Below are 22,280 nucleotides of genomic sequence, written 5' to 3'. Positions count from 1 at the left end.
AAATACACGGTTCTTCTTCTTGAACCATGGCAGGAAGTGCTGTTTGAGAAAATCCACATACATTATGGAGTTCATCTTTAGCGCCTTCAGGGATCCTAAAGGGGCCGACAATCTCTCTCCCCATGATTCCAGCCCAAAACATTACTCCACCTCCTCCTCGTTGGCGCTGTAGCCGTGTTTGCGTGGGGTGTCCATCAACCAGCCATCCTCCACTCCATCCATCTGGACCATCGAGCGCTGCACGGCACTCATCCGTGAACAAAACTGTTTTGAAATCAGTCTTCATGTAATGTTTGGCCCCCTGGAGCCGTTTCTGCTTGTGTGAAGTGGATAGAGGAGGTCGACAGGATGGCGTATGCACAGCTGCAAACCTCTGAAGGACCCTGCATCTTGTTGTTCGGGGGACGTTGGAGGCACAAGCAGTTTCAAAAACTTGTCTGCTGCTATGACAAGGCTTTTTGGCCGCTGCTCTTTCAACCTGACGTAATTGCCTGTAGGAAAGAGTCCTCAATTTGCCCTTATCAGCACGCACACGTGTGTACTGTGAATCAGCTACATACTTCTTGATTGCCAAGACACTTCATCCTGATCATCGCACAATGTTGATTGTAGTCATGCCTTGACCTAAACACTCCACAATTTGTTGCTTCTCAGCAGCCGACACATCCTTTTTCTTTCCCATTTTGGCAGAAAATGTAGGCTGCTTAATAATGTGAGAGAGCCTTCTTAAGTAGTCTTGCCTTTCATTGGACACACCTGCCAAACTAATTAGCACAGGTGTCTGCAATTGCTTACAGTGATATAAAGAGCCCTGACACACATCACCATCAATGAGTTTAACTGACAAACAAACAAATTCTTCCCTTATCACTCCTAAACACTTTTTGCATAATAATTTGGAACGCAGTGTACATGTGCTTTTCCACAAAACACCAGCGGTTCACGTAGTGAATCTTACAGTTCTAACTTGCCAACCGTGGTCTGTATGGAGTTGTTCAATAAAGGGCCCAAAATTAAGATAACATAGATGGGAGAGGTCTCTATGAATAGGAATTCCTAAGTATTTGATACCCTGTGAGGGACAGGCAAAGGGAAAGTTGGACTGGATGGAATCCTATATGGATTTGGGGAGGGAGACATCGAGGGCCTCAGACTTCGCTGCATTGATTTTAAAATTTGACCATGTAACAAAGTGATCTATTTCAGCCATAACAGCAGGGATGGATATATGTGATTGAGTGATATATACTAGGACATCATCAGCAAATAGAGAGCACTTGTACTCGGTGCCTCCCACCTCAATCCACCTAATATTGGGGTTATGGCGAATTGATGAGAGCAGGTGCTCCGTCACTAGGATGTATAAGAGAGGGGACAGAGGACATCCCTGCCTTGTCCCATTGGTGATTGTGAAAGGTGATGAAAATGTTCTGACGCACCCCCTGGGCCTTGGGACACCCGGAGCCGGACCCTTTTTGGTGGATGCTGGTGGTTGTAGTCTTCGTGGCGGCGACCCGGTTCCGTGGCTCAGGGCGGTCAAACCAGTGGCGGAACTATTTATGTGGTTTTGATGTTTAAATGTCCGACTACGCCACCCGTGGATTGCGGTCAGAGTGAACCGCTGCTACAGGGCAGACCGCTGAGGCTGGTGTTGTGGGTGCAGCAGAGCGTAGCATAACTCCCCACGGGAGGAGTATAGCCTCAGGGCAGTGTATGCGGAGGATGGGGGTGATGGTGCAGGGCAGCAGCAGTAACGACACGGAGTCAGTGATGCAGTCCAGGGCCTTTACTCACAGTTCTTATTATCCAGACCACGTCTGCAGGTAACGGCTGCCCACGTCGTACTGTGCTCACCAGGTGAGGGGCTCAGACAACTCCCAGATAACTTTGGAGCACTTCACAGGACCCCCTTTGTGTGTCCTTTGTCTGGCCTTTCTTACCAACACTTCTGTCCGGCTGCCTCGGACCTCCTCTTGGTAAACTTGGCGCCAGTTTCCCTGACCCTATGTGGTGCCTTCCTAGCGGGTGTAGCGAGGGGCTGCGCCACATAAAATGTCAGAGCCTCCGGTTTCTAGCTGAGGGTCGTTTCCTGCCTCCACTAGTTCGGGGACCGGTCTCCCCCTTTGGCCTGACCCCTCCACGCAGGTGGATTCGGGCGTGCGGTGGCGACTCGCCCGTCCGCACCCCTGGGATCCCTTCATTCCTCGTTCCTGGAGCCTTCTCCGCTCCTCTTCCTTCCTTCTCCCTCTTCCAGGCCTGGGCCTCTGTTACTAGGCCCGCCTCCGGAGCAGAGCTCATGCAGAGCCCCTGCTCCCTGCCACTTCTGCTCAGACTTCTCTGCACTGAACTAAGATGGTGCCCACCTTTTATACTCCCTTCTCAATGCACCCAGGAACTGCTTCCTCCCTGCTCCTGCACTACAGGGTTCCCCTTCCTCAGTGTTCCCTCCCCCCACTCCAGCCAGGGACAGGGACTGTCGTGCCCATCTCAGGGGCATATTGGTCGCCCTGCCCCACGGCAATGTGGTGTAATGCATGCAGGTGTCGGGTCCTGATCCACACTCCATCCTTACCTGAGAGTGAGATATCACACCTCTGGGTGAGGTGCAATACGTCTGTAGCAACCGAGCCCTCAGGGTGCTACAGTTCCATTTATCTTCAGCCTAGGTGACGTATTGCGATACAGGGCCGTGATTTTGGCTATAAAAGGGTACCCTAGACCCCTACCCCAAGCTTTTTAAGAGAATCATATATGGCGTGCCAGGAGACTCTATGGAATGCTTTCTCAGCATCCAACGAGAGTATCTAATTACAAATTTTTAACTGCATCTAGCCCAGGAAATACTTTGTGCCTAGTAGCAGTGTCTGCTAGTCAGCGGATTATCCCGGCTGTTAAGCAAGCTACACCACCTGTAGTTTAGACACTTAATTTTTTCAAAGGAAATGATTCGGGACCATGGGATACTTAGTGAAGAGCATCAGGAGGCACCCCAAGGCATAGGGGCTGGGACTGGCATTAGGATGCCTTGCGGTGGACTGCCGAGCTCGATCCTTATAAAAGCTTTTTAACTGCAGCAGCTTTAGTGGACGCTACTGGAGCTGGAATTACGCGGCTGCTGGCATGAGACTTGCCCTCCAATAGATCCTTGTAAATGGATTTAAAGTGTATTCATTCAAATTAGAGAGACAATTTAAATTAAAAAGCTTAGAGCTGCCTCCACCACAGGGGGGCTCGCTCGACCCACCAGCGGACAGGCACCAGTATTGGGAGAGGGGGGCTGGCCGTCAGGGTTCACCGCGGCTCTGGCACAAACCCGGCGACACGGAGGTGGCACGGGCAGGAGCGGACTGGCCGTGTCGGCTTCTCACGTTTTGGATTTTAGAAGGGCATGACATGCCTATATCTGTGTCTCCCCCTCCTTTTACTCCTCCACCTCTTTTATTTTCGCATGACTATATGTACTTGTCACTTTTCCATGTGTTAGTTATGTCTTCTGAGCAGTTTGTCAGCTTTTGGACACCTTTGAAGGTGTTTTCTATGTGTTTCTATGTGTTTTTGTTTGCCTGCCATTGTTTTTAACGGTGTTCGAAGGTGTTCGACGAACAGTTCGACGAACAGTTCGGCGAACACACGGGTGTTCGACGAACCGAACCGAACTCGAACACTACGGGGGTGGCTCAACACTACTTAAGACTGATTTTTCAAAGGTTTTATGGACTGATGAAATGAGAGTGACTCTTGATGGGCCAGACGGATGGGCCAGAGGCTGGATCAATAAAAGGACAGAGAGCTCCACTCCGACTCAGACGCCAGCAAGGTGGAGGTGGGGTACTGGTATGGGCTGGTATCCTCAAAGATGAACTTGTGGGACCTTTTCGGGTTGAGGATGGAGTGAAGCTCAACTCCCAGACCTACTGCCAGTTTCTAGAAGACAACTTCTTCAAGCAGTGGTACAGGAAAAAGTCGGTATCGTTCAAGAAAAACATGATTTTCATGCAGGACAATGCTCCATCATATGCATCCAACTACTCCACAGCATGGCTGGCCAGTAAAGGTCTAAAAGAAGAAAAAATAATGACATGGCCCCCTTGTTCACCTGATCTGAACCCCATAGAGAACCTGTGGTCCATCATAAAATGTGAGATCTACAGGGAGGGAAAACAGTACACCTCTCGGAACAGTGTCTGGGAGGCTGTGGTGGCTGCTGCACTCAATGTTGATCGAAAACAGATCAAGCAACTGACAGAATCTATGGATGGAAGGCTGTTGAGTGTCATCATAAAGAAAGGTGGCTATATTGATCAGTAATTTTTTGGGTTTTGGTTTTTGCATGTCAGAAATGTTTATTTCTAAATTTTGTGCACTGATATTGGTTTACCTGGTAAAAATAAACAAGTGAGATGGGATTATATTTGGTTTTTATTAAGTGGCCTAATAATTCGGCACAGTAATAGTTACCTGCACAAACAGATATCCTCCTAAGATAGCCAAATCTAAAAAAAAAAAAACACTCCAACTTTCAAAAATATTAAGCTTGGATAGTTATGAGTCTTTTGGGTTGATTGAGAACATAGTTGTTCATCAATAATAAAAATAATCCTCTAAAATACAACTTGCCTAATAATTCTGCACACAGTGTATTGGTGTCTGAACAGTCAGGGAGACACTATTACAGTTTTTTTTTTTTACGGCAAAAAATGCCAAAAGCAGGATAATACAGGGATTTGACCCGTAGAACTGCAAAACCACAGTTATAGTTATGTGGCATACACCAGAATCTTTCAAACAGATATATTTGTCTGAACAGTCAGGGAGACACTATTACAGTTTTTTTTTTTATGGCAAAAAATGCCAAAAGCCGGATAATACAGAGATTTGACCCGTAGAACTGCAAAACCACGGTTATAGTTATGTGGCGTACACCAGAATCTTTCAAACAGATATATTTGTCTGAACAGTCAGGGAGACGCTATTAGTTTTTTTTTACGGCAAAAAATGCCAAAAGCAGGATAATACAGGGATTTGACCCGTGGAACTGCAAAACCACAGTTATAGTTATGTTGTTTATATGACTCTTTTAAACAGATATATTGGTGTTTGAACAGTCACAGACACACTCAATTTTTTTTTTTGGGGGGGGGATACCAAAAGGTTAATAAGATGCGTATTTGTACAGTCTGACTGAGGAAAAAAAAAATACAGGATTTAGATGAAAAAAAAAGGATTTTTCCTGGCCCCTGAGACCGGGGGATAAGTCTAGCAATTTGACCAACAGGAGCACACAGAACTGTAATGCGTCTCCTATACAGCCTGCCTGATATCTGATATGGATATTAGTCCTGAAAAGGACTGTTTGTTTGATTTGGCAGGCTTTAGAGACCCTACACTACCTATTTCGCACTATATATCTCTCCCTAACTCAGCAGCACCCTCTCTACACTGTCTGATCTGGAGCGACTGTGTCCAAGATGGCTGCGCCCGGTTTTAAATACTCGAGGTGACGCTGTGCGGCCAGCCAATCACTGTAATGCCCACAAACATGGCTGCGGCATTACAGTGACTGGCTGGCAATCCCTCCATGTTCATTGGCTCTGTAAAGAGCTCCAAACGTGCAAGGCAGAGACCCGAGCTCCCACCCGAGTAACCCGGAAATGCTCGGTGCTCGCCGAACATCCCGAGTAGTGAGATGCTCGGGCGAGTAACGAGCAGTGTCGAACATGCTCGCTCAACACTAGTCATGTCCTTAAAACAAATCAAAATGAGGCTCAGTATTGTGTGTGGCCTCCACGTGTCAGTATGACCTCCCTACAATGCCTGGGCATGCTACTGATGAGGTTGCGGATGGTCTCCTGTGGGATCTTCTCCCAGTCCTGGACTAAAGCATCCGCCAACTCCTGGACAGTCTGTGGTGCAACGTGACATTGGTAGTTGGAGCGAGACATGATTTCCCAGATGTGCTCAATCAAATTCAGGTCTGGGGAATGGGCGGGCCAGTCCATAGCTTCAATGCCTTCATCTTGCAAGAACGGCTGACACACTCCAGCCACATGAGGTCTATCTCTGGCGAGCACATGGAGGGCTGTGCGGCCCTCCAAAGAAATGCCACCCCACACCATTACTGACCCACTGCCAAATCAGTCATGCTGAAGGATGTTGCAGGCAGCAGATTGCTCTCCACGGCGTCTCCAGACTCTGTCACGTCTGTCACATGTGCTCAGTGTGAACCTGCTTTCATCTGTGAAGAGCACAGGGTGCCAGTGGCGACTTTGCTAATCCTGGTGTTCTGTGGCAAATGCCAAGCGTCCTGCACGGTGTGGGGCTGTGAGCACAACCCCCATCTGTGGACGTCGGGCCCTCATACCACCCTCATGGAGTTCATTTCTAACCGTTTGTACAGACACATGAACATTTCTGGCCTGCTGTAGATCATTTTGCAGGGCTCTGGCAATGCTGCTCCTGTTCCTCCTTGCACAAAGGCGGAGGTAGCGGTCCTGCTGCTGGGTTGTTGCCCTCCTACGGCCCCCTCCACGTCTCCTGGTGTACTGGCCTGCCTCCTGGTAGCGCCTCCAGCCTCTGGACACTACGCTGACAGACAGGGCAAACCTTCTTGCCACAGCTTGCATTGATGTGCCATCCTGGATGAGCTGCACTACCTGAGCAACTTCTGTGGTTGAAGAGTCTGTCTCATGGTACCACGAGTGTGAAAGCCCAACCAATATTCAAAAGTGACCAAAACATCAGCCAGAAAGCATTGGTACTGAGATGTGGTCTGTGGTCCCCACCTGCAGAACCACTCCTTTATTGAATGTGTCTTGATAATTGCCAATAATTTCCATCTATTGTCTATTCCATTAGCACAACAGCATGTGAAATTGATTGTCAATCAGTGTTGCTTCCTAAGAGGACAGTTTGATTTCACAGAAGTTTGATTTACTTGGAGTTATATTCTGTTGTTTAAGTGTTCCCTTTATTTATTTGAGCAGTGTAGTTACATATATAATTAGTATGTATAAGTTTGTTATATATAGTTGCATATATAATTAGTATGTATAAGTGTGTTATATAGTTACATATATCATTAGTATGTATAAGTGTGTTATATGTAATTACATATATAATTAGTATGTATGCGTGTTATATATAATTGGTATATAGAAGAAAAACCAATGTGTTATTCTTCACATACCACCCAATGGCCTGGCACACAGCCCTATGCAAGCAATATAAATATATTACAAATTCTGATAACAGTAAGGGTCGGCAGATCAGAATTAGAGACCATGAAGATGACGAGTGCAACTCACTTACCATCAGCCTGTACAACACCGGCACTGTCCTGGTACAAGGGACTGAGGAGAATTTACAGCAATTTGAAGACAGTTTCCCTCATATTAAACTCCAGGCCCAAACTCATAAGGAACAACAAGCCCCAGCCACCTCTGATGTCCACACCCCTACAGAGACATCCAGGAACACCACTGCTGCCCTCAAAGCTTCACACCCCTCGCCCCAGACCCCCAAAGACCTTCTAGCTCAACTAGAAAAAGACTTTGTACAATTTAAGCTAGAGCTTCAAAGAAACCCTGGTGAGAGAAATGCAAAAAGACCAAGTAATCAATGAGATAAACAAACTGAAATGTGAACACAGGTCTGAACTGCAGGAAATAAGAACAGCAATGTGTGAACTGAAGCAAGAAAATGCCAGGCAGAGACAGGAGGTAGAAAAGCTAAAATTAAAACCACAGATACCACCACGAAGGAGACCACCAGCCTCACACAGAGATATACAAAACAGAGACATACAGAGTAAACAAATGCAGAGCAGAGACATGGAGGAGATAAAGACCCTGCTCAGCACATTGTGCAAAAAATTAATGTGACTGGATGAAACGAACGTCATTAATAAACCAATCAGAAATCCGGTGAGTCCTACACAGCCATACTCATTACAAGGTATATGCACACAAGTTATATAGAAAAAATGACCTCACTTAGTATTAGCAGTTGGAACATCCAAGGCCTGAACACCTCGGCCTTTGGACGGAAAACAAATGACCCCGACTTTACACAAAGACTGAAAAATATAGACTTCCAGATCTTCCTGGAAACATGGACCAGAGCTGAAAACGAATCCCTGGTGCCTATTGGATTCAGGGAAATCTCCGTCCCTGCCCTGAAAAATACAAACATCAAACAGGGCCGCTGCTCAGGAGGAATATCAGTCTGGTATAAAGACGAGTTGCAACCATACATCAAACCGATATAGAGAGGAGACAGCCACATGTGGATCAAAATCAGCAGCTCCATCCTCACCTCTCTGTCTGATGTCTACCTTTGCGCTACCTACATACCCCAGCCAGTCACCCTACTTCAATCCAGACAGCTTCGAGACCTTACAAAGAGAAGCTGCCCATTATCAGGCCCGGGGCAAAGTTCTCATCATGGGGGACCTCAATGCCAGAACGGGGAGAGAAAAAGACTTTCTGACCACAGACCGAAACATATACATATTTGGAGCAGAACCTGATGGCCACGGCTCAGTACACACAGAGAGAAACAGCTATGACAGTACAGTCAACAAAAAGGGCAAAAAGCTCCTGAACCTATGCAGAAGTTTAGGACTTCATATACTCAATGGCCGTACTAAAGGAGACTCTCTAGGAAGATTTACATTAAACTCACATGTAGGAAGGAGTGTTGTTGACTATGCCATTACAGACATGGACCCGGCAAATATCAGCGCCTTTATTGTCACCGCACAATTGCACCAGACAGATCACAGCAAACTTCTTCTATACATGAAATCTTCAAAGAACTCACCAACAGAAAAGCCCCAGCTGAATGGCCTCCTCAACCTGCCTCCATTCTATAAATGGTTCAAGGCGTCGGCAACAAAATATAAAGAGGTTCCAAGCAACCCCGAAATACAGGAGATGCTCTACCACTTCTACAACTACGAGTACAAGTCAAACCCAGAAGGAGTGAATCAAGCTGCTAAAGATCTCATTGATATACTCTACACCATGGCCGAATTGTCCGACCTTAAAAAAGTCAACGACAAGACACAAAAAGAAAAACAGATCTACGGTTGGTTTGACAGAGAATGTAAAGCTGTTCGGAAGAGCCTGAGAACAGCCTCAAACAAGAAATACAGAGACCCCCAACCACCCGGACCTCAGAGATGCCTACGACACCACCATACAAAGGCAATACAAAACCATTCTGAGGAGGAAGAAGCAGAGTTACATCTCCACTAAACTTAAACTCCAAGACGCCCTCCAAGACAACTCCTTTTGGGAACTATGGAACCACATGGGCAAAAAAGAAAAGCAACATACATATCCAAAACGGCAACATCTGGCTCCAGTACTTCAGTGACCTATACAAAGACATCTCGAAGTACAACAAAATAACAATGACAGATAGGACCTTGGATGTAATAGGGGGCATACCACTAAACATTATATAACCCAGAGAGACCATAGGTATTTTCAAAACCCCAAAATAACATCATTAAAACACCATATGTTGACTAAAAGAGATAAATGCTTTATTTAAGTATTTTTTAAGAAATAACACATAGGTATAAATAACATGTGTGAAAAGACATAACATGGGCATGTGAGGCAGCAGGGGGTAGATAGAGACACAGCTGGTATCAAATTCACATTGGACATGTAATAGGTCACATAGTCCAACCCATACAATCCATTAGTCACAGACAATGTGTGCAGAAAAAGTTAAATAACATAGATCAAGTGACCTATAACAAGTCACAGTATAAACAACCATCAGAGGTTTTTTCAGCAACACATAAAAAGTACAAGCATCACATGGAAAGGGTTAAGTAAGACATACTAAGTGAAAGTAAAAAAGTGACCAGCAGTGCCAGGGGAGGCCCCGACACGTGTTTCTGTACTTCCTCAGGGGGTGTGGTGGGGTGTGTGTGGATACAGGGTCTCTTATATACATGTGGGTCCCATGTGAAGCAATTAGTTACTGACTAATAGCGGCGCATGTCGCCGCATAACAGCAGACATTGGTGACAGCGGAGCGGTCTCAGGCGGCATCCAGGAAAAGGGGAACTCCCCCACTGACGTCACATGTTCCGGGATGCCGCCCACCCGAGACCGCGTCGCGGCCACATGACCGCAGCGCCCGCGCATGCGCACAAGGTCGGGCCACAGGAATCGATCATGAGCATATAAGGAATAAATATGGAGCAGGACAGACTACTCAACAATGGAGAAGGAGATACATCATATCGGTGGAGTGACAAATGTCACCCCATTCGCCCTGCACCAAAAGGTCATGCATATAATACATAACAGATGATGTTGCAATAAATGTCCATACTAAATAGGTATCCATGTCCGCTCCTTATCCTTAAAGGCAAAGAGTTCTATTTAGATTCAACCAATTTGTCATCCAAAAACAATCAGGTTCTCTTCCAATGGTCAGATAGGGCACCAGATATAGAGAGAGGCCGGAGGGAGATAAAAGTGAGCTGAAAATGAAAATAAAAACACACATTTACTAAAAGACAGACTGAAAAAATAGAGATATATGGGGCAGAAATGCAGAGATAAATCGATAAAGTAAAAAAATAAAATAAAAAATAATAATAATAAAAAAAAATAAAAAATAAAAAAAAATAAATAAATATATATTTTTTTTTAAATAATATTAAAACAGTATATATAGGGGGTGGGGGGGTTTATTGTTACCCCCCTCAAAGTGCACCAGGGGGAGGCATCCAGGTAGGAGGACTTATAAAAATCATGTCAAAAACAGTCACAAGAGAAGTCAAAAAACATACTAAATCTAATGGGTGAATCCCATAGATAATAAAGTAGCCAAGAAAGCATGGGTAATACCCAGAGGGCGCCCGCTTACCAAGGAGGAGGAGACACAGAGGGGGCACCAATGGCTAGAGAAAGGAGGAAAAACTCGGTCTCAGGTGGGCGGCATCCCAGAACATTTGACGTCAGTGGGGGAGTTCCCCTTTTCCTGTACGCCGCCTGAGACCGCGCCGCTGTCACCAATATCTGCTGGTATGCGGCGACATGCGCCGCTATTGGTCAGTAACTAATTGCTTCACATGGGACCCACATGTATATAAGAGGCCCTGTATCCACACACACCCTACCACGCCCCCTGAGGAAGTACGGAAACACGTGTCGGGGCCTCCCCTGGCACTGCTGGTCACTTGTTTACTTTCACTAAGTATGTCTTACTTGACCCTTTCCATGTGATGTTTGTACTTTTTATGTGTTGCTGAAAAAACCTCTGATGGTTGTTTATACTGTGACTTGTTATAGGTCACTTGATCTATGTTATTTAACTTTTTCTGCACACATTGTCTGTGACTAATGGATTATATGGGTTGGACTATGTGACCTATTATATGTCCAATGTGAATTTGATACCAGCTGTGTCTCTATCTATCCCCTGCTGCCTCACATGCCCATGTTATGTCTTTTCACACATGTTATTTATACCTATGTGTTATTTCTTTAAAAATACATAAATAAAGCACTTATCTCTTTTAGTCAACATATGGTGTTTTAGTTATGTTATTTTGGGGTTTTGAAAATACCTATGGTCTCTCAGGTTTATATAAAGACATCTCGAAGGAAGGACTAAGCCAAGAACAGGAAAAATGATTGCAAAAACTAAAGGCAATGGAGGAAAAAGTAAAAGATTTCCAAAACCCTCTGGATACACCAATCACATTACAGGGAGTTTCAGAGACAATGTCTTCCACAAGGTGTAGAAAAGCCAGCGGCCTGGATGGAATCCCGCCAGAAATGCTGAAATACAGCCCACCAGAAATAAAGGCTGCAATGGCTAAACTGTTCAACATTGTGCTGAGCGCTGGCTACTTCCCTCACACCTGGAACCAAGGCCTCATCTCACCCATTCACAAGAGTGGGGACAGGTATGACCCTGCCAACAACAGAGGCATATGTGTCAGCAGCAACCTGGGAAAATTGTTCAACAGTATCCTAAACAAGAGGATCCTGAGTTTCCTCACCGAACACAACATCCTCAGCAAAAGCCAAGCAGGTTTCATGCCAAACCACCACACCACCGACACCCTGCACAGCCTGATTCAGAGTCACGTCCACAATACAAAGCACGGGAAGATATACGCTTGTTTTGTAGACTTTAAAAAAGTCTTTGACTCAATATGGCACCCGGGCCTGTTTCTGAAACTGCTGGAGAGAGGAATAGGAGGAAAGACCTATGATGTCATCAAAAGCTTCTACACTGAAAACCGCTGCAGCGTGAGGGAGAACGGGAAAAGAACGGCTGATTTCCAGCAGTGCCGAGGAGTCAGACAGGGCTGCAGCCTAAGTCCAAAGCTCTTCAATATCTACATCAATGAGTTGGCCACTGCCATAGAATCCTCTGCGGCACCAGGTCTCACACTCCATGACGTCCAGGTGAAATTCCTGCTGTATGCAGATGACCTACTGCTGCTATCAACAACTGAGAAGGGTCTCCAAGACCATCTGAAAACCTTGGAGAAATTCAGCTCCACATGGGCATTACCCATCAACCCAAACAAAACCAACATCATGGTGTTCCAGAAGAGAAAAACAAGATTGGACCAGCACCCTTCATTTGTGCTAAACAACTGTGCTGTTACAGAAACTGACAAGTACACCTACCTGGGCCTGGAAATTCAACGGTCAGGGAGCTTCAACACGCCATAGAGACCCTGAAGAACAAGGCCTGCAAAACCTTCTATGCCATCCGTAAGAAAATCTACCATCTGAAACCACCAGTGAGCGTCTAGCTAAAAATCTTCGATGCCATCATCATCCCAATCCTCCTGTACGGCAGCGAAGTCTGGGGTCCATACACAGACCCTGACTAGTCAAGGTGGGATTCCAGCCCAAAAGAAATATTCCACCTGGAATTCTGTAAGCACCTTCTCCAGGTCCATCGGAGCTCCACCAACAGTGCATGTCGAGCTGAGCTGGGCAAATTCCCACTGCACCTACCAGTCCTGAAGAGGACGCTGTCCTTCCAGGCTCACCTACATAGTAGCAATCCAAGCTCCCATCACTATAAAGCCCTGCTACATGTAAGGGGGTCAAACAAACCAGGACTCACGGAACAGCTCACCCAAACCCAACCTGACCAAAACAACAACCACAGCAGCCTGACAAAAGCCAGAATCAGGAAGATGGTAGATGAGGCCCACGAGAGATACGTCAGTGATTGGAGGACCAATATTAACGCCTCACAGAAACTGACCATGTACCGGAGCCTACAGAGAGACTACAGACTGGCTCCATATCTGGAGAAACTCCCGGACCCCAGAGACCGCCAGATCCTGAGCCGCTATAGACTCAGTGCCCACAATCTGGCCATCAAGGTCGGCCGGCACAGGCAGAGCTACAAGCCCAGAGAAGACAGAAAGTGCCCACAGTGCGACATGGAGGCCCTGGAGGATGAGGCCCACTTCCTGCTACACTGCACCAAATACTCAACAGTGAGGGACACTCACCTCAGGAGAATCTCTGATCTCTTCCCGGACTTCATATCCATGAAGGAGGAAGAGAAAACGTATATCCTACTGGGGGAAGAAGAGCGTGCGGTGGAAATGGCAGCACAATATGTGAATGCATGCCATAGGCTGCGAGAAAGAGGACTATGATATGCCATGGACTTCCATAGCCCCCACCCTGAATATGCCCCTACCCATCGTTCCCACAGTCCCCATCCACAGTCCCCATCCATCACCCCCACAGTCCCCATCCACCACCCCCACAGTCCCCATCCATCATCCCCACAGTCCCCATCCACCACCCCCACAGTCCCCATCCACCACCCCCACAGTCCCCATCCACCATCCCCACAGTCCCCATCCACCATCCCCACAGTCCCCATCCACCATCCCCACAGTCCCCATCCCTATCCCCTACTGTACACTTGCTTTGGCAAAACTAATGTTTATTTGGTTCTGCCAATAAAGCTTCTTTGTATTGTATTGGTATGTATAGGTGTGTTAAACTTGCGTAGTTATATATATAATTAGTATGTATATTAGATATGCGTATTTACATATATGATGATTCTGTATAGAACCCTGTGTAGGATACAGTGAATACTAGAGGTGTGGGTGTCATGCACTCAGTATATGTACATCTATCTATGTGTACGGGAGGGGGGGGAGCATTTACTGCCTCAAGAAGTCACCAACCCAGAAGTCACGTGACGACCGTCTGTGGCACCTCCTGTCGATCATTAACACAGCCTTTTCGCTTTAGCGTCTATGCCGAAGCCACGCCCATTCCAGCTTGCAGCACATGATCGCGTGATTACGTCATTGGAGGGCGCCGCCGCAATTTGATGACAAACGCCACAGGAAAACGGAAAGGTAAAAAAATAATAGTGAAAGGGGCGCAGATTAGGTTCTAGAGCTGGGGCTGGTGGACGTTCTGCGTGGCCACACGGCTTGGAAGCGCGGTGCAGAGCAGCAGTACAGCTGGTTATTGACTAGCAGCTGCATTGGCGTGCAGAGCTTCCTCTGAAGCATGGCGGACAGTGTTATTGGCTGCTTACTATGCAGTCACATGTGAATATTTCCAGCAGCATGGCGAGGCACTGATTCTGCAGGAGACATCACTTGTATTGCACTCTGAGGGCTTCATGTGAAGCCCTGGCGACCTGCCTGCTGCGATGGGGACTATGGCTAAGTCATGTGCGAACATGAGTCCAGTCATTGCTATTCCCACCTACGAATGAAGCTGGCAGAAATTGCTGCTCCGCAAACGAAATGACTCCAGTCCTGTGTAGGCAACTGATACTCAGTCCCCAACATTTCTGCAACAAATCTATGCATGAAATGAGTTTTGGAAACACTCCTGTCCCCCTGCTGCGGTTTGTTGTTTTCTAACAGCTGTGTCAGAGGACAGGGGTTTCATGAGACCTGAAATCCCCTATAATATACCTGTCTCCCTTCACACAGGTTATTTTCATTCTTTTTTGCTTCTAAAATAGCAGCATGGGGACGATTCATTAAACAGCGTAAAACTATAAATCTTCCAAAATGTTTGAGCTACTTGTAATTCAGCAAAAAAAAATATTGCAACTTTTTTTTTTTTTTTTTTTTATCCCAGCTCAGGCAATTCTTTGAAAAGTGGGTGTAGCGAGGGAGCATGCACGAGTGCAGCCTCACATATTCACTGGGCTGGAGTTTATTTCTGGTGTTGGCATACTGCAGCTAAAAGATGCAAGATTTCGGCACATCCTACTCCAGTGCGTACTTGAGCAAGGCTGGTGTACATAATGGCAGCCATGACAAATTGGGCCCAACAGATTCATCGTTGTCTTTGCGCCTTTTTCCTGGAGTAAGAATGCTTCTAGCAGAGACGCTTATGTTTGCAACTTATTCACTATTTAATTTGCTCCTTTTTAAGTTAATTCTATATAGTTTTGGCTGGGTTGGTTTTGTTCGACAAATTTTGTGTTTTTTCTTAACCAGATGATTTAGCCTAATTCATCATTTACGACTTTTCAAAATGTTGCAAACTTTTGCGCAATTGTACTCTGTATTCAATTGGAGTACAAAATCTGTCTAATTTTATTTTTGTTCAGTCGAAGAGTAATGTACAGCATTTTAAAGAATCATGTTTTATTTATTTTTTTGCTGTAAAAATGTGCAAAAAGGTAAGACATAAACAGCATATTTGATTTGGTGCATAATTCATCAACCCACTTTGATTAGTTTGGAGCAAAAAAATAGAGACACATAGCACAAAAACAAAAAAGGGCTATTACTAGACTTAATTCATTTGTAAGGGTATGTTCATATGCAGTATAGATGGTGTTTTACCAAATCTCATCCAAACACTATATCAAAATGTTATGCTAAATCTGAGCAGAAAGATTAGCTGTAAATAGTGTTAATCGACATTTTGTAAAGGCTTTATCATAGTCTGAAGATTAGTAATGGTTTGGGAAAAGAGTATTTTATTTTTTAATCTCTTTGGGCCAATTAATAAGGTGTTGTTCAGTAGTGGACAAAACATGGGTTCTCTTGAGGCACTCAGTAGAAGGTGGTCTCCTGATGGCAGATCTATTAGAGGTAACAGTCTGCAATGCAGATGCTCAGGCACATAGTGGCTGCTTCCAAAATGCATCCGATTCCACCTCTATGTTATCAGGCACACTTTTGGACAGGCAGCTACATGATCACCAGAGCTTTTATGTGCTCCCTGTGAATCATTAAGGATGTCAGACTCCCCTGACATTGGACTGTAGAAGGTAGGGACTTATTAGCAGGTATTTTCCTTGATGGAATGTGCGCCCAAAGGGCACACATACAAATTGGATTAATGTTGATGAAAATGAAGTCTTTTGTCAAGTAAAAACTAAAAGAGGTTGACCTATTTCAACACTTTTGTACTCTATAGGCTTGCAGACATGTAAAATACAAAAAAACTGTGCATTACTCCCAGGTTTAGCGATGCCTTTCTGCCCATGGTCTGGTCTTTGTTAATCAATGGCAGTCTACGTAGCCGCTGCAGCCAATTGCTGGGCTCAGCAACTCTGGCAGGATAAATGGCACAAACTCCTGAGCCCAGTGATTGCTGCAGCAGATATGAGCACTGTAGATGTGACTTCGCTGCTGAAGTTGATCAACAAAGACTCTAGCGGCAGCGGAAAGGTTATTTATGATCACAGCCCTTCATCATTTGAGAAGTCTGTTGCTAAAAATTTTATTCAAAGAAAGTTTGTTCATGAACAATGTTTCATTGAAAGAATATTAACCAGGAAGATGGTTCGCTTGTTGCCCAGTGTCACTGAACAAATATGACGATGATGGACAGTTAGTGGCACTACGATTGTTCATTAAATGATCATTCAGTCATCAGCATACTTTAAAAAAAATATTTAGAGGCATGCGAAAAAATTGTCCAATTTACTAATTTTGGTCCGTATGGCCGTTTTTGTCATTTGTGTGTACTTGTGTCTTTTCACATATAAGATATCCTTGTTAAAGGTGATGTCCCGGTTTATGATGAGTATGTAGCTCTCTGTGACTGCAGACTTCTGAATCCTCAAAGTGCGTGCAATGCTCGCTGTCAGGATTCTCCGGTGCTAGGGGTCATGTTACTGCAAGTATGCAATATGCATACTTCTGGCCGCACTGAGACTAGATATGAGCAGCCGATCACTTGCAGTCTTATGACCGGCCGCTTTTGTCGCTGGCATCGGAGAATATCGACACCATGCAGTGGGCGCTGTTAGTATTCAGAAGTCTGCAGTCACATAGAGTGACTGTGGATTTTCATCACAAACATGGACAACCCATTTAAGGTTTCCTAAGGATCAGTCAGTAAAAAACAGCATATGAATGCAACATGGACATTGTGTGCTGTCTTATGTATTTTTCGTTTTTTGCAGATCGTTCACTTGAATGGGGTGAGTTTGATACGCAAAACAGATCAAAATTGACCATGTCACTTTTTTTTTTTTTTTTTTTGTGGACCGATGGTTAGCTCGGGCAAATACAAATACAGGCACGAGAAATAGCCCCTAAAATATGAGTTTGTATGTTAACCACGAAAAAAAATGAATGTGTGAATGGCTCTTACAGTTTGTACCCCATTTTTGAGACTGTAGCCTCACAATGGTCTGTACCAATACAATTAAGTTATTTCCTTATTGTTACTGATGAATTCTGTAAAAAAAAATATATATATATATATATATATATATATATATATATATAAAATATAGATAAACTGATGCTCCTTCTCTATATAAACATGCTTTATTTCTTCACATGAAGATAAAAAAACACCTTTCAGCAAGCTCAAAATAAACCTACAAGCTAGTTATACATAAGCACTACGTCATATCTACCCCATTTCCATGACATCACATAAAACACCATTTGAACACCTGTAACACATGTTAATAACCAATAATAATAAAAAATACTATGAACATTAATCAGGAAAACACTAATAATATATTAGATCGGGCCTCAAATTTAAATCTTTTGGGTATCTGTTATTCAAAGTAAAGAGCCAAAAGGCCTTGTGACTCAGCAGTAATCTTCCTTCCTTCTCCTCCTCTATTAGGTAAATTAACCATTTCAGTGCTAGTTGCCCTCAAATCAGTGATGCAAAAGCCTATAACTAACCATACATGTTAGTTACATGGAATATTTTGCCATTCCAGCCACACTATAAAAGCAGTACCAATAAGTGAGCTTACTAGAAGGGTTATGGAGGGTTCAGATAACATCTAGCCGTATGTTTCAAGTCTGTGTGTAGTGTCAATAAAGGAAGCATATCCTCTAGTGTTCATCCCTCAGTGGCCCTAGGGCGTCAGTGCGCTAGTCTATGACCACTCTGTATATCTCTTTACCAAATCATACCTTGTTTCTTTAGGTGGTATAAACAGATGGAGTTATTTGGCTATACGTACATCCTTTCTGTCATTCTTTCTTGAATGTCTGCATGGTCAGATGGGAAATTTTTCATGCTACTTAGTGAAGTGAAAATCAATGAATAGATCATTACATTTCAGCTGGGAGTTTTGTGCTTCAGCCCCCAATATCCTTCCACCCACACATGTCTTATTGTTATCAATAGGCACAGTCAGTTGGATCACTTGTATGAGGCTGGTTTTATATATCCACAAATCACAGGTGGAAGAAAGGCTTCTAGTTTACTATCCCCAACTTTATAGCTTCATATATTCCTTTTGAGGCTGTTAAGTTTAGGTTAGAAAATCTGTAACCAGTCCATACCTTGTGGTTTGTACTCGGACCATGATTTGTGGAATACACGATTGTGAAATACAGGCTGTGTTTGAATCAGAATATCCAGCCTGACCGCCTTTTTTCCTCCCCTGAGCTAACTGCCTCAGACAGCGGCATATATGAAATCGAGCCAAACATGGTCCGTTTTTCACAGATGAGAGAAACCGGCCTTATTCTTATCAATTCATTCAGAGAGCAGGTACAGGTGCATCTCACTAAATTAGAATATCATCACAAAGTTAATTTATTTCCATTAAATACAAAAAGTGAAACTCATATTGAGTCATTACAAACAGAGTGATCTATTTCAAGTGTTTATTTTTGTTAATGTTGATGATTATGGCTTACAGCCAATGAAAAACAGAAAAGTCATTATCTCAGTAAATTAAAATAATTAACGAAAAACACCCGCAAGGGCTTCCTAAGCGTTTAAAAAGGTCCTTTAGTCTGTTTCAGTAGGCTCCTTAATCATAGGGACGACTGCTGACTTGACAGATGTCCAGAAGGCAGTCATTGACACACTCCATGAGGTCCCAGAGTTCCAATTTTAATTTGGAAATCAAGGTCCCAGAGTTTGTAGGAAGAATGGAGAGGCACACAATCCAAGCTGCTTGAGGTCTAGTGTGAAGTCTCCACAATCAGTGATGGTTTGGTGAGCCATGTCATCTGCTGGTGGAGGTCCACTGTGTTTTATCAAGACCAAAGTCATCGCAGCCGTCTACCAGGAAATTTTAGAGCACTTCATGCTTCCCTCTGCCTACAAGCTTTTTGGAGATGGAAATTTTATTCTCCAGCAGGACTTGGCACCTGTCCACACTGCCAAAAGTACCAATACCTGGTTTAAAAACAACAGTAGCACTGTGCTTGATTGGTCAGCAAACTCGTCTGACCTTAACCCCATAGAGAATCTATGGGGTATTGTCAAGAGGAAGATGAGAGACCCCAGACCCAACAATGCAGACGAGCTGAAGGCTGCTATCAAAGCAACCTGGGCTTCCATAACACCTCAGCAGTTATGGCTGATCGCCTCCATGCCACGCCACATTGATGCAGTAATTGATACAAAAGGAGCCGCGACCAAGTATTGAGTGCATTTACTGAACATACATTTCAGTAGGCCAACATTTCGGATTTAAAAAAAAAAAAAATTCAAGCTGTTATAAAGTATTCTAATTTATTGAGATGACTTTTGTGTTTTCATGGGCTGTAAGCCATAATCATTAACAGAAATAAACACTTGAAATAGATCACTCTGTTTGTAATGACGCTGTATAATATGAGTTTCACTTTTTGTATTGAAGAACTGAAATAAATTAACTTTTTGATGATATTCTAATGTAATGATATGCACCTGTATATCTTCAGCAGATAAAATTGCTTAAAGAATTAACATGCAGTGTTTGATAAAGAAAAATGCACCACAGGTCGATTTATGCAGTGAGTGTGATTTTACAAATCTCATGAATTTTTGTTGTTGCAGTAAAACCTTGTGTTTTTTTCACCCAAAAATACAGACGGAAAAAAAATGTAATGTAAAGAAAAACACCATGGGAGCAACTCTTCAAAGTGCTAGGAAGTAGACAGGGTAGACAGATCACAAAACAGACTTCTCTATCTGGGGCGGGCTAGTCTCTCCTCTTCCTGCTTTCCACTTTCTCTCTTTACAATGCACACTGACAGTGCATTCTCTTGCCAGCTCGTCATCTCTCATTAGAGCTGGTGTTGGAGCGCACTGTCACTGTGCATTGAAAACAATACTACGCAGTGACGAGGGAGCTTGTTCTGAGAATACATCAGAATTGACAAGCAGTGCATGCTCAGTAGAGCATGAACTATCTTATCCACCGAAATGGAGGTGACTGATGCTTCGTTTTGGGGTGGTGACAGAGGCTCCAACAGTGACAGCAGCCTTTTCCCCCTGATGATGTCCAGTTTCAGTATCCCATAATGTACTGGAGATGCTCAAATGGAACGTAATCAAACAGGAAGTAGGTAAAAAAAATTATGCAGGCAGTAGATTAGACAGGGAATGGAAGAGACTTTTTAATTAAAGCAGATTAAATTAATAGTGATTTAGGATTAAAATCAATGTTAGTTTTTGACCACCCCTTTGTATGTATGTGTACAACACATTTTATATACCTGAGTAAAGCCAAAATTTCTCCATAGATGACATCGGTGAACTATAATTTAGCTGATTAGTAGTTTACTGTAAGCGAAGATTTTCTGTACATGCATTGTTCAGACTGCTATGTCATTAATTATGGATAGCTTCTATAATCTGTGGTCTGCAACCTGTGGATCTCTTGTCTGGTAAAATTGCTGTCAAACATTTCTAAATTTAATTTCCCCTCATTACAGGGTTTGTGACTCAGCTTTTCCAGACTGCTGAACACAAAATCATTGTTGTCACAGAAACAGAACTAATAAATGGTCGAATAGAATATTTAAGATAATTCATGAACATACTGTGTGGTGGCTTTGTGGGGAGTGGGTAGTAAACCTTGCAGTATTTTTCAAGAATTGCATAATTAAACTCACAGCATCAGGGATGTAGCCTTCACTGCCGAGCTGTCCGATGTATAGCCGCAGATCAGAGCTTGTAGGACACTCCTATTGGCTGCGAGGATCTTCTAGTGGTGAGTCACCATATGACATTCTTGTCACTGCACAGTGACTGCACTGCTACTGAAGATGAGGTAGAAGAACATGCACAGGTCTTAAATCTGGTATTGTGGCCCCTGCTGATGTGTATGGATGTTTTTTATGAGCCATATTTCTACCTAGAAGTGCTGAAAATGTGTTTCTATTGATAGACTGATGATCCTGTAATTTTACAGAAGAAAGTTGTCCATGTACATTTGATGAATGGTTGCTTAATCTGACAAAATTTATAGGACCAGTTGACCATCTGATAGTTATGGGATGTCTTCCATCTATCCCTCAATTGCAAAGGTCAAAGCAAAAAGGGGTTGGTTCGGCATTTTGGGGAATTTTAAAAATTTTTGCATGTATTTTTTCATTATTTTATTTAATTTTTTTACTACTTCAGTAATCAAACTCTTTCATCTCTCCATAGGGGACTTGAAGCTATGATCGCTTGATTGTTCAGACAACACACTGCACGTGTGTGTGTGTGTGTGTATATATATATATATATATATATATACACACACACACGGTAGACCAAAAGTTTGGACACACCTTCTCATTTAAAGATTTTTCTGTATTTTCATGACTATGAAAATTGTACATTCACACTGAAGGCATCAAAACTATGAATTAACACATGTGAAATTATATACTTAACAAAAAAGTGTGAAACAACTGAAAATATGTCTTATATTCTAGGTTCTTCAAAGTAGCCACCTTTTGCTTTGATGACTGCTTTGCACACTCTTGGCATTCTCTTGATGAGCTTCGAGGTAGTCACCGGAAATGGTTTTCACTTCACAGGTGTGCCCTGTCAGGTTTAATAAGTGGG

The 22,280-nt window shown here is 43.8% G+C and overlaps 1 protein-coding gene and 1 long non-coding RNA gene across 4 annotated transcripts in view; one reads left to right on the top strand and one right to left on the bottom strand.

The window, feature by feature from the left end:
* Positions 1 to 21,414, bottom strand: part of CNTF (ciliary neurotrophic factor) — a 177,428-nt gene extending 156,014 nt beyond the window's left edge. The window contains exon 1 of one of the 3 annotated variants that reach the window (XM_073686140.1): positions 21,338 to 21,414. Coding sequence is in view for 1 of the 3 variants with exons in the window: in XM_073686138.1 (XP_073542239.1) it covers positions 21,338 to 21,342 (5 nt within the window). In the remaining 2 variants the exon portion in view is untranslated. Of the gene's footprint in view, positions 1 to 14,218; positions 14,334 to 21,337 lie in introns of those variants that run through there. The other 2 variants (XM_073686138.1, XM_073686141.1) reach the window with 2 other exon arrangements.
* LOC141273788 (uncharacterized) overlaps positions 14,272 to 22,280 on the top strand; it is a 32,356-nt gene continuing 24,347 nt past the window's right edge. The window contains exon 1 of the long non-coding RNA XR_012322137.1: positions 14,272 to 14,395. This is a non-coding gene — a long non-coding RNA (uncharacterized lncRNA). The remainder of the gene's footprint in view (positions 14,396 to 22,280) is intronic.

Source organism: Phyllobates terribilis, unplaced genomic scaffold (genome assembly GCF_046119375.1).
Source record: "Phyllobates terribilis strain yellow unplaced genomic scaffold, ASM4611937v1 Scaffold_5__5_contigs__length_657084704, whole genome shotgun sequence".
In the NCBI taxonomy this organism is placed as follows: Eukaryota; Metazoa; Chordata; class Amphibia; order Anura; family Dendrobatidae; genus Phyllobates; species Phyllobates terribilis.
This window is presented reverse-complemented; position numbering and strand designations above follow the sequence as displayed.